Raw genomic sequence first — 13,290 nt, 5'->3', positions numbered from 1 at the left:
TACAGAACACACCATTGCTGCCAATTCCTTCCTCTAATTTGAGAGGTCAGTCATGTGATTTCAAGTAACAACATACCCACCCCCTCCCCAAAAAGGGTTTAAGTACAACTGTTTTGTGATGCAGCAGGTCCCTTACCAGCTGCCTTGGGAATTTTCATGGTAAATGCAGCGCACACACCACCTTGTTAATGTCTGTCCTCTTCAGGGAGGGAAGGGGAAAGGGGAAGGCACTTTCAAGGCTGTATGCAAAATACATTCTTGAATAAAGACAACTTCTCATCCGCCCATGGTTTAATGATTGCTGGAGGGAGATTCTACACCTTCTGAAAGGTCAATATGTTCATACCCAAAATGTTACGCCAAACAGCAGCACGTTCACCTGCTCTTGCTGTAATGAGAGTTCTTCAAAGTCTTTGAACAAATTACTTTCTTTACTTTTTCAAGCATGTTTTCCAGTCAAGCTCTTGAGGCTGTATCGAGGGTTTTGGTAACAATGCTTATCAGGATTTAGTTTCTAAAAGGACGTGTTCTTTCTTGGTCAAAGGGAAACTTCATGTTGGTGCAGGGCTGCCAAGACACACATCAGCGTTCTCCTACCCAACCATGATGGTTTTTCTTGAAGTCCCAAAACACCAAAGTTCTGTTATAAGAGGCCAAGAAGTCTCAGTGAAAATCATGGGAAAAATCACCAGAACTTTAGAGAGAAGGAAGGGGAAGAAAACATTTGTCTCCCACTTATAAATAATTTAAGACAACCCAAAAATATCTGTACACACACACATACAAACAGAAAAAATCTCATATTCCACAGATGTTGAGAGATTCAGCGACCTCTTGGGGGCACAGGTGGAGGATAAAAGCCTTCACAGCTTACAGGCCTATAAAAAAGAGAATACAAATGCATTAAAAAAATAGTAGAGAATAGGGTTCTGGAACAACACACTACATGCAATAACATCGTATCTAAGAATACTGTACAAGCAATAGTCATACAAGAAGAAAAACAGGCTATCAGTGATTCAGCAACAGAGCAGATGCCAAGGTGCCTGAGCCCCGTTCCTGTCCAAGTTACTACTTCTGCTCTTCAGCTGCAGTAATTCTACTATTACTGGAAAGAGATGCTATAATACTTGGTTGGAGTAAAACTTTGATAGTATAGTAGCTTTCTCCTGAAAATTAGATGGAGAGCAATATAAAAAGATCAAAAGATTCAAAATCTTTTTTTCACACTAACTACAGATAAATTCCAGCTATACTCTTGCCAGAGCCAAGCCAACATACAGAACTTACTGCACCCACACATTAGTAATTATTATTTTAACAGTTGGAGAATTTTATTAGCATCTGTACTTAGATAAGCCTCTGGGGCCTGGACTTCATAGACCTGCACTGGTTTACAATTGTTTACAATCATACATGTAAACAAGTCTGCTTTGGAGAGATCTGAAATTTGTAAAAAGAAAAAAAAAGTCCAAGAGAATGCCAAAAGGGAATTCCCTCTGCACTACATTTTGTATGTTCCAAGAAGATCTTCTCAGGAGGATCAGGTACGAAATCTCTGCCAGGGGCAGAATGCTACTCCACCTGGGTCAGTCTTATTATGGCAAGCGTTGTGTGCTTCAATAGTGCTGCCCCTTGCAGTGTGTGAACCGCAGTAACAGCATTGCAATAGGCATGTTACCAACTAGGAAACCAATCCCACCAAGTATTACAGATGAGAAACAAGAATCTTACAATTCCTGACAATGTGTGTTTATAGATAATAGCCTGGTAGATTTTGCTGAAAGACACATTCGCTTCCTGCCTTGCTTTCTGCCCAAGGCTTCTGTATTTATTCACTGAAAGCTCATGTTTCAGCTGCATTTTAGCTTTACCTGCTTGCACCTCGAGGAGGCACTCTGGGAGGCCTTTCTGGGAAAGGCAGCCTCTCTGCTTGGTGGGCACCCGGGCTGCGGCTTCTAGTTGTTTCTGGGACTTCATTGTCCTACAAAATGAAATAAAGAGGTTACAGACCAGCAGAATTTGGTTCTTGTTAGCTTCACAACAGAACAGGCTACATTTTGCCATTTCTGCAAATGCAATACCATCCCTGAGCTCCTCTTTTGCATGAAAATAAAGCCATGAACAGTGGACCAGTACATAGCAGAGGTGAGAGCTTACCTCACTGTCCCCTTCCATCCCACTGCTGACACTCAATATGCTCCGAGTGCTGGAGCGGTTACTTGCACTACCTGGAGTGAGTAAGCAAGAGAAAACAAACTGATTATTAAATCCAGGTGATTTAACTGCAAATCACTAACTCAGGATTCCTCCTAACCTCATGCTTACCTCTTGCACACACCATTTAATGCTGGTTTAGATTATTTCCATTGTTATTTTTCACGTGTTCAGGATGCAAAGAATGGCATTTCGTACAACACAGACCACAGGGCCAAACCATTCAGTCTTGTTTTCCTTCTAGCAGATCTCTGCCCTATCTAGGTCCAGGCTTCTGGTTAAATACTCACAACCATAATCTAACTGAAAACAGCCAGTGCCAGTATCAGCTGGCAAGTCAGGTAAATATTTTAACAAGTGTTACACACCCAACTTTTATGTATATTTAAATTATCAGTCCCCAAGTCCTTAACAACTGCGTGGAGGCAGATGGCTCTGAGCACTGTCACACATTCATTCCTGGAATAAGTGACTACTTGAGAGGTTATTGTTCTCAATAGCTGTTCACCACCTCCTCTCACAACAATCCTTACTCATCACAAGAATGTTTCCTAGTCTATTTCAGAGCTAAACATGACAAATTTGTTCAAACAACCTTCAGCAACCATTTATGCAAAACCATTTAACTTGCACGTAGAGAATGTTTTTGCAATCAGTCATGCCATCTCTGAAGGGGACAGCAACTCACAAACATATCCTACACTGCTATGGCTGGTTTCAGTCATAAATACATAATGTTCTACAGGGCTGTGCAATACTGGGACACTAATGTTCAGAAACCTATACATTGAAATGGAGGCTAGAGAGGTTTTTCTCATAAGGTGCAGTCCCTCCCTAGCCTTGGTGAGGTAACTCTTCTTATCATCTGGTACAAACAGCAGCACTTAAGAGTGCTAAATACTGCGTTAGGGTCCATTCTCACAATCATGCCACGGGAAAGACAGCCAAACTGCACACAGTGAACTCTGCAGCCTCCTTAACATTTCTCTCACAACTGTTCGTATGCAAGTTACTGGCTCAGTCAGCTGCCTCTGGCACCTACTCTGGATTTGTGCCAGCTGTATCTTGCCAAAAGCCACAAAGGTAGTAACCTCACTGGGACTCAGTTTGCCTTTCAGGGGACCAAAATTATCTTAATGATTTCTGCAAGAATTGCTCAGTCTGCAGTAACAGCGAGAATGCAGGGATTTAATTTGTACAAATTAAACCTAATGAAAACCAAAGATAATAAAAATGCGCAGACTGTCCAAGTCATTCGAGAGGTCCCACAGTTACGAATGAAAAATGCTGTCCTTTATCTACAACAATTGAGGAAACAACATATAGAGACTGGTTCCCAGCCTGCAATATAACTATGCCCTTCAGACAGAGCAGAAGAGCATGCTGCCTGCTGAGAGTCACAGCAACGGAGTGTCCTTTTTTCTAAGGGAGCAGCTGCCATCTACTTTTAAGAACTGAAGACGGGCGATATGCCTTCCCTGAGAAGGCTCTAGGGAATCTTTCGCTCAGCTTTCAGGTTCTCCTCCTGCAGAGATGCAGACACAAGATGCCCAAACCACTTGGTGTACCTGGAGTTGCTTTTACAGTTCTGAGAACAGCCAGCCTGAGGCATACAGGGTTTGCGGTGGCGGTGTCAGTACTGTGATTCAGGAAGAGAAGTCCTGTCCCCTGAGCTGACCCCAGAGTCAGGCTGGGGAAGTACTTCCCATCCCACTTTCCTGTAGAGAGGGTGATACGCAGGGTTTGCTTACTTGTTGTGCTGGACGTGCTTTCTGTTTTCCAATCTCCTCGCTTTAACTCCTTTTTTGGTGGGAAAACGTTTTTCCTGGGGGCATATTCATATATTCCACATTCTGGTTTCCCCAAAGTATTATGAGAATGTCGAATGGGTACTGTAATTTCCAAATCTGGAAGGGAAAATGAACAGCTCAGACGGGTCTGTGCAAGTATAGCCTGTTAAGAGACAGCTTTGCACCCAAGAACAAAGTTAAACACAATCACATAAGGGCGATCATAATTGTACATGAATGAATCAAGATTCATTCCACAGATGTGGGCATCCTTTCCTCAGTCTGGGAAATTGAGGAGTAAAGCAACTTCCCCATGTTTTAGCCAACAGGCACATGGATGTGAATATTAAAATATCCCATAACTACAATACACACAGAGACATTTCTGCCTGAAGAGCCTGTTAATATTGTTAGCTGCTTCATTACCAAAGAACATCAGAATCAGAGACCGTTACCTGCACTTTTGTCTTTTTTTTGCTTCTCCATTTGCCTCCTAGTTATGCTGTCTCGTAGCCGTTTCAGATTTTCCTAAAAACATCACAAGATATTCTTTTCAGGGCTTTGGATAAAGGAGGATGAGCAGCTTTCTGACAATACCAGTATTATATTTCAGCTAACTTTGCAACCAAGCTGTAACAAAGCCTGCTAGACCTGGCTGAAGTCCAAACCATGTCAACAGGTTTTAATCTATTCCCTTCAGAAATCCACGTGTGCCTTTCAGAAGCCAAGTTTTTTCAGATGTTTATTGTGTATGTTAAGGTCAAGTTCACAGACTCACTGGCACTTGCAGGTAAGCAGCACATTTGGTTTAGAACTCCCTCTATTTTCTGTTTCCACTGTGACACTGGCACAGAAACAAGACCCACAATCAAATAACTGCACAGTCCTTTCTGTACTAATGAACAGGTAATTCTGACTGCAGGGACAGAGGAGGCTGCCATGCATCCCAGACTGTAGGACAGTTCAGGATGTCCCCACTGAAGCAAGAGGGCACACCTGGAAATGTAACTGGGAGCAAAGTCTCTTCACCATTGTGTGGTAGCATACTGCACCTTACAGTAAGGAAAGGTGAGGAGAAAAAAAAAAAAAAAAAAAAAAAGACAACTTTTCCAGCAGGGAAATATGTATGTATGTAAGAGAAGGAAACCCCTGAATAGGCAGAAAATCAGATGGAGCAATTGCTGTACCATGAGGCGAGATCTGGAGCAGAGACTTTGAAAGCTGCTCATGGGATGGGGCACAGAGCATGCCACTTCATCACTGCTACAGACATCTACTGAAGTAGCACTGCATTCTTTATTGACAGAAGAAGGGATTCCTCTGACTGTTTCTGGGTAGAGAAGACCCTTCCCAGTGAGAATCAGGAGGACAAAAATGTTGGCTTTGTTCTGACAGCTCCCACAACAGCGTCACACACCGGAGACCAGCACACCTCAAGTGTGAGAGCAGACTGCCACAGCATGAACAAAAGGCTCCAAAAGAGGCAGGCAGGCGTTTTAAAGAGGGAGCACCACTCTAACTTGAGAATGGAAATATTAAACTATGACTGCTAGTTCCACCAGTCATTATGTTGCTGCTGCCAACATAACGACTCCCTCATTCAGCTAAGCCACCCAAACACTGTGCTTTCACTAATGACTGTTGCTAGGCCTTGCCCAGCTGCAAAGAACAGGTAGTCCTGGAGCCATCAAACACCCAGAGAGGGATCAGAACAACTACAAGACAGGACTTTAAAGCCAATACACCATCTGGGACGCCGAGTCTTCACTGATCTGAAATGGATGAGAACTGACAAGCTAAATGTTCATCACAGAAGTCCTCTGCCAGCTGGTGGGTGCTAGGTGACCTCTAGAAAGGTAATTTAGCCAACTGGATTTGGCTCAGTTCCTAGTGTACAGATCTCCAAAAACTAACAATACTACTGCAAGACAAACAGATCTGTAAAACAGCTACCTGCTTGCTGCTGCATGGGAACAGCCCCTCCGTGTCAGGAGAGAACTATGCTAGCTGGGGGACTGTGTTAGCAGTCTTCCTGCTCCAACCAGGAAAGAAACGTACCCACACTGAACAGCTTGTGATATATACCTAGAGAGACAGCTGTATTTCTTAAACAGGGGAATAAGCCTGTACCTGCTGGAACCGGAATGATTCTGATCTCTTTTTCTGGTTCAGTTGCCACTCTTTAAAATGAAGTACAGCTTCATCAACGGTGAGTATGCCCATTTTCACTTGCTCCTGTAATGTAATCAGCTGCCGTTGACCTGGGGTTTTCATTCCAGCAAATGGATCATATATGCTTGATTGAGACAGGTCCCTTACAGGCCTGACTATTGTCTCTGAAGAGAGAAGAACACCAAAAATATTATTGAACTTGTGGCATCTCTCCTCCTCACTGAATACAAAGAAACTCAAGCACCCTTGACATAGCAGAGAAAAAAAAAAAAAAAAAAAAATCAGTATTACAGACTAAATGCTTCCCTGACTAGAAGTGTGTTCTGTCCTTATACTATCCTGGTATTTGTCAGGGCTAAAAGCGCAGCTGAGAAGTAGCCTTGTTACGCAAGTATGTCCCAGGGATAATCTGTGTTCTTAAAAACATAATTTAAGTTGTACTCTAAAGTGCCCTGCTTCCTCACTGCAAAAATCTCTCTCTTGTCAGCAACCCACAAAACAGAGCTTTCACCTTGACAGTCACAAAGCTAGACTCCTAGGTAATCTGTGCGGTGTAACTCCACAAACAGAAAGGTGGAAACTCATCCTACTGATGCTGGCTCTTTGTAACTCATTTGCAACACGAAGAGGAGTTCCCAACACATGAGCTAAAAGCTCAGATGTGGTTCCTGGCACTCTGATAGTGCACAGGATAAGAGACGAAAGAATACAGCCACAGTTTTGGAAATGCAGAGATCAATGGCAAGCAGTTCAGTAAAGGTTAAATCCCAGGAAATAATGATCAACAGGCAGTGGCTATATCCAGAAGATGAAAAGTGGGACATCGACTCCATGAAGTACTGTGGGTCACAACACAGAAAAGGACTTCAATGATTGCTATGATCCTGACTGGGGATAAACTCCAAGACAGGGGATACGAACAGTATGTGATAAAAGGGTACCCCCCTCACACTCTGCAGTTATAAAAAGTTTTCAATGTCACATAAGGTCAGAAAGGTTGGGTCATTCATACAGGGCTATTATGCCCAAAGCCTTGTAAAACAGACTATTCTGTCACATTTGACGCAAATGAAGCTACCTCAGCAGATTTGCTTTTGGATTACTGGAAAGATTTTCAGAGTGAACTTCTGACTTACCTTTCTTAACCCTTCCTCTAGGGACATAGAGATTCTCAGGTCTTTGAGCCTTCTGTGCAAAAACTGTAAAACAAACACTCTTCAGATACTGAAATGCATTTCATGAAGACAGAAATAGCAAGGATGAATATGGGAAGCATACATAATTCTGCACTGCATTACAGCTTCTGTTACCCTACTAAGTCCATCGAAGAAAACAAGATAAGGACTTGTACAGTAGAATTCCCCTTCTATTGACGTCAAAGAATTTATTTCAGCCACCTCTAAGAGAAATCTGGACATGCTTTCCCCACAGTCTTGTCATGGGATGAAGGAGGAGTCACTGAAATTACTCTTCCACATTTAGTTGGATTTGTTTGTACTGTTTGGGGGTAACCTGTCATCCTACTGCTTTCATTAAGAGCAAGCTCAGGCCAAGGCCGCAGGATACAACATCCCCACATTTTCAGAGTAGGCAGAAGATGAAAAACGGATCTGAAATTGGATCCCAAAAGCAATCCAGCTCCAGAGCCAAATAATCCAGGGGTCTTAAAAATGTGCAGATTGTCTTGGTATTCATTCAGCAACTGGAGCCCATGTCAAGGTCATTCTAGAGTTGACTAGTCTACAGTTTCAGTCCTGGTACCCAACTCACTTTTGGAGATGTACAGCTCATTGTCTGGCTGTGGAGAGCTGGATTCTGGTCTTGGAACAGGAACTGGAGGTCTGCTAGCCATTTCCTGTGGAAAAGTATCTTGTTCCACTGAGTAGTATACATCTTCACCGTACCGCTGGTAAACTCCTTCCTCTGAATCTGGCACATCCATGCTACTGCCTACAACAGAGTAGAGCTCGTAAGAAAAACAACCTGACTGCTTCACTGAACGCAGGATCCCTCCAGATGCACTATGTACCACATTCTTACCAAGCTGGCCATTTCACAGGCAAAAACATGCAGTTTTGCAGTGACTTAAAGTGCAAAAGCCCTTGAAGGCAGGACTTGATAAAGTCATTAACATCTAGTAGCATATAAGTGTTTGCCACTAAGCCTGTACCATCTGTTTTGGTGAAGAAACCATAGTGGAAAACCTCATAACTGTTTTTAAGAACTCCGTGAACAGTTAGTTCAATTAATTCCAGTTAATTAACATACTATAACAGTTAACAAATCAGATAGAGCACTGGTTTCCAAAAGCTCCTTGTGGTGGTCTACAAAGTACTACAAAGAATTATTCCTTTGTCTGAAACGAGCAATTGCAATCAACTGACAATATATTTGATCTCAGAACAATGTGTCTCAGAGGGAGCTGGGTACGCACGTCTGTACTTAACAAGCCGAGCTACCATTATACCACCTCATCATCTCCATTCTATTCTCACTCCTAACATCACTGCAAAATCATCAAATGCTGTCATACCTGATTTAAAAGCTAGTTTCCCTCCGTTTGCATGCTAGCAAAAAGAATTAAGAGCCCCTGGACTAACTCCCTACTCTGTTACCAAGTCACAAGTGAATGCCCTAACCACTGGGCTGACTTTCCTTTAGTCATGTTGTAACACCTAGTTGAGTCAATGCAATGGGACTGCCAGAGCATCGGTGTTGGCAGGGAAAACAGAACAAGATGTTAAGAGCCCCAGATTTAATCTTGCTCTGAGTCCAGCTAGGTCACCCACAAAAAGTGAGCCTGTATCCCATGAAACCCAGTGAGTCAGAAAAAGGCTTGGACAACCCAATCATGTTCAGTGAGGATAGCATGGAGCTAAGGTCTGGCTTTGGTCAGAGAAGGCAGAGGGAGCACTGAAGAGGCAGAGTGTAGATCAGGTTTGGGAGCCAGCAGTTCTTTTCCTCTTTCCAGGCTGCTGTTTTCAATGGATGGACTTTTGAATAAAGCATCTATGTTAAAATTAATCACTAGCTTGTGCTGCTCTACTTTATACTCAGCCTCTGCCCACGAGGGGAGCCTGCACCTACCCAGAATTAATTCCCATCACTAAGATAAGGACAAAAGACAGCCATTCCTGAATAGATACCAGCTGTGTCCTTGCACTCACTGGTAGGCAGGGACTGGAACTCGAAATCACTCCTCCTCTTTGGGAAGAAACTGACTGCTTTTGTGAAATCACCTCACAAGCTGCTTTTTCTGTTGTGCCTCATTTGTACCCACTAAGGCAAAGCTGTCCATGTGAAACAGTGTGGACTAGCTCCTATCCTTAACAGATACAAGGAGAAATCTCAAGTTTCATTTAATTGCTTTAACTGTGCTACTGCCATCCCTCTCTCCAAACAGGTCTCACCTTCTAAAAACTTGCGGAGCATTGAGTCTTTTGTGGTTAGAGAAACTTCATCTCCAGCAACTGGAGTGTCTGGTTTGGACTGAAGCATCTCTACATCTGAAAAAAATCAGAAAGATTAACCTGTTGATTATGCCCTTAAACATGTGGAACAATGTAATATAATGTAGTAAAATGATGTGATATTTCTGACTGGACCTTTGGTTTATGGTGAAAATCAAAGAGGAAGCCAGGCAACTGACCAGACATTTGCCTCAAAAAAGGCTCCTAAGTTGCTATGTTCAGTCTACTTTGCACAAATCTTCGCCAGCTGCCTGATGCTTATGTTTGAGGATGACTAACATTGCTTATTGAGAAGTTCTGTCAAGGCTCCAAGCAGGCACTGAGGATTAGCTATTATTGAGGGCGTGTTGGCCAGGTGAAGGTTTTGGCCTCTGCACAGTGCTCCTGAGAGGCCACAATGAGTGGAAACTGTGACTTGGCAAAACAAGACATTAATGGCAATTTGCCCATGACACAGAAGATAGTATTTGTTTTGTTTATTGGATAAAAGTCAAAACAGCTGGCTGAGTTAATTAGTTGGACTGGAAGGTGCTTAGAGGGTCAGATGATAATTTAGTATTGAGAAAGGAGTGACAGCAAACAATAAGATACTTTGTTAAGTCAGTGTTTTGACATGAAGAATTGTGATTAAAAAAAAGGGTCAACCTCATTGTAACCCTAAAACTAATCCCAAAACTAAAATAAAATGTTCGGTAACCATGCTCCTCATGATATTAAAAACAAAATGAATTGTTGAGGCTTATTGATATAAGTGAATTGTTGAGACATATTGTGAAATATCTGTTACTATGTAAACTAGATAGTTTGGGTTACATGACAGAATATGAAATATTTCTCTATAAATCTTTTTAGTATTTGTTAACCTTTCTTGGTTTTTTTTCCCCACAAATCTGAGGAGATTATGAGAAAGGGATAAGAATATGCTAGCAAGATTTTGCTTTGTTAGAATGTTGTGGGGTTTTTTAAACAATAATTGTCAAAGGACCTACTGACAGTCATGTGAATGCACCTGAGCTAGCTTTAACCTCACAGGAATACCTCCAGCGCAGCCACAGCAATAGTGCATGCTGTGTGGACTAACCACACCAGCAGCTTCTCAAAAGCTCCGAAGTCCATGCCAAGTTGCATGCTGCGGGAGCTAATCTGCTCACCACCAACCTAATATAAAGGTCACTTAAGTATCGCTGCACTACATGGAAGCACAGATTTGACACTTGAGCATCCTGAAGAATCAGCACTACAGGCTGTATTTTTCTGTAGAGTGGTTTTCCACCTTGCAGCCACCTTGATTATTTTGAACATAGCTTTTAGAAAGGAACCTGTAGCAAATACAGGCCCAGAGGAAAGCTACTACTTTATGGATTTGGGGGCAGAACAGAATGTGACAGGTGTACAAAGTTCCTTGCATTCTCTGTGGAGGGAACACTATCTTCCCAGTTTTGGCTGCGCTCTGCAGGATTACTAAACCAGCAATGCAACAGGATACTGCAGGGTTTGTTTTCTATCACATAGTCAATGTAGTTAAATTCATCAACTAATTAGTTCTCCTTAGAAGACACGAGTTTCTTAACTTCATCAGTGACACCCTCTGTTCCACTTGCTGCAAAAACAGGCTAGTGAGACAGAAGCGACAAGAAGGTGGCGCACACAAACTTTGAGTATCACAGGAAAGGTCCCTAGATTTTCCTGAGGCTATTGGGGAAAGTTGGCTTGAAGGGTTAGTGGGAAGAGGATTAAGTAGTTCCTAGATGCCAGAAATTAGTAGCTAAAAGATATTTATCCAAAGAGTTTCAGTTTCTCTTTGCAGGGTTTAAGGCTTCAGAAGGGAGCTTAACCAACCTGCGAACAGACAGACATACAGAAGATGAGTTATGACCTACAGACCCTTCACAACACCTAAAATATCCGTGTGGGAACCCTTTAGAAAGTAGTAACACCCTTCCCCTTCAAGCATTTGCAAACACTAGATGCCAGGTATTCCTGCACGTGCAGTAAGCTACCTCTTTACAGAGGCCAGTCCTTTACTATGCAAGACAAAGGCTTCAATGTGTTGGCATAAATCACAAGTCAGAACTTCATAAGCAGTTATATTTTTGTGCGCAACTCTCTCAGTTTGCTCAAGGATGACAAGGAGGCTGCTGTTTCCTGCATTAACTAAGGAAAAAATAAAAATCAGTGAGGACAGTGTCGAAAGCTTGGTCTCAAGAGAATAAAAAAGATGAAGGAGGAAGAGGATATGCAAGAGAGCAGAATAAAGGCATCACAACTTATTTATATGTGAACTAACACCTACTCTTTAGTCGTTGGAGGCCTGCAAATTACAGGACAATAGATTTTAGTCAGCTGAAACTTTCTAGGACAAAGGATTAAATCTCTGAATGAAACTCACACTGTCTATGGTCTGAGTGTCCACATAGTTCATAGATATGGAAACAGTGCTAAGAGTCCGGACTTGTTTCCACCAGCCCTTGGCCACTGCCACTGTCTGACCTTGGACAGACGAAATACAGCCTAACTCTTTCCTCCAGTAAAACACTATAATAACACACGCACACCCCCAGGCAGTTTAATCTTCACACAAATCAAACAGGTTTTCAGCACTTTCAAGAGTCCTTGCTCTCAGAGCCCCTCCTGCACACAAATCCAGCCTACTCAAAATAATCTGTTTTGCAAAAATCAGCACGAGGTGCTGGTGAAAGGAAAGCAGAAAAAGCAAAGCACTTTATCTGATGCTGTAGTTCATACTACCAGACTGATATGATGGAGATAACTCCCTTTTTGCTGTTCAGCTGCTGTTTGTTACAGTGTGTGAGTGACTCAGCTAAATGACAGTTACCTGCAACCTGCACCAACCTGGAGCATATTCTGGAAAATTATGTTTGACTTTACAGGTATTTGAAAAGTGTAATAAGAGGGAAGTCCTCTTCTGAAGCAGGAACAATTAAATTAATGATAAGAAGTTAAATAAGGCAATTCAATCTCATTATTAAAAAACAGCAAACAAGGTAACAGCAGGAGCTAGTAAGTTCCCACTGATTCAGTTAGGAGTACTTTATGTTCTACACTGCTCAGGGCACTAAGACCTACCTGGGAAAGAACGCTCCCCTCCAGCAGAAGGGGAGGCAGTCTTCTGTAGATGAACAAAACCTTTTCCATTTTTTTTTAATTCCATCATTTATCTCAAAACTTGAAGGGACAACTAGCAACCCATCACAGGTGTATGCAACTCTCATGCAGCATCAGTTTAAGCAAAATTGGGCCCTTGCACAGCTTCTGTACCTTATCTGTAAATGTCTCCCCAGGACCAAATGCAGAGAGAAAAAAAACAACACATAAAAATGCACTGAAAAATCAGAAGTGGGATGAAGAATACAAGAACTAACAGAACACTCAGGTATTCAAGTATTTGCTTCTACTTTTAACTCATTACAATGGCTCCAGTCCTGTGTTACCTTATTCTCAAACCAGTTCTTGCCAGACAAATTGATGCCGTGGTATCTAACCTTCCTTTGATCAGTCTCTGAAAAACTGTGGTGGAAGCATATCTTGATCACAATAAATGGGCATGCTGCCACAGTATGGCTACACTTAAAATAGCCCAGGCATTGTCCTCTATACCACAGCCATAACTACTCACGTAA

At 42.3% G+C, this 13,290-nt stretch overlaps 1 protein-coding gene across 2 annotated transcripts in view; it reads right to left on the bottom strand.

Annotated features, from left to right (window-relative positions):
* The window catches only part of PIK3AP1 (phosphoinositide-3-kinase adaptor protein 1), a 45,739-nt gene continuing 32,449 nt past the window's right edge, over positions 1–13,290 (bottom strand). For both annotated transcript variants that reach the window (XM_082308522.1, XM_082308523.1), the window contains 9 exons: positions 9,590–9,685; positions 7,950–8,129; positions 7,316–7,378; positions 6,138–6,343; positions 4,463–4,535; positions 3,969–4,124; positions 2,161–2,231; positions 1,875–1,984; positions 1–878 (listed from right to left, as the gene is read on the bottom strand). In XM_082308522.1, the coding sequence (XP_082164648.1) occupies positions 824–878; positions 1,875–1,984; positions 2,161–2,231; positions 3,969–4,124; positions 4,463–4,535; positions 6,138–6,343; positions 7,316–7,378; positions 7,950–8,129; positions 9,590–9,685 (1,010 nt within the window). In that variant the 3' untranslated portion in view covers positions 1–823. The remainder of the gene's footprint in view (positions 879–1,874; positions 1,985–2,160; positions 2,232–3,968; positions 4,125–4,462; positions 4,536–6,137; positions 6,344–7,315; positions 7,379–7,949; positions 8,130–9,589; positions 9,686–13,290) is intronic.

The sequence above is a fragment of the Platalea leucorodia genome, assembly GCF_965183815.1.
Source record: "Platalea leucorodia genome assembly, chromosome: 4".
Classification (NCBI taxonomy): domain Eukaryota; kingdom Metazoa; phylum Chordata; class Aves; order Pelecaniformes; family Threskiornithidae; genus Platalea; species Platalea leucorodia.
Note: the sequence above shows the minus strand (reverse complement) of the source record. Positions and strands in the feature narration are given on the sequence as shown.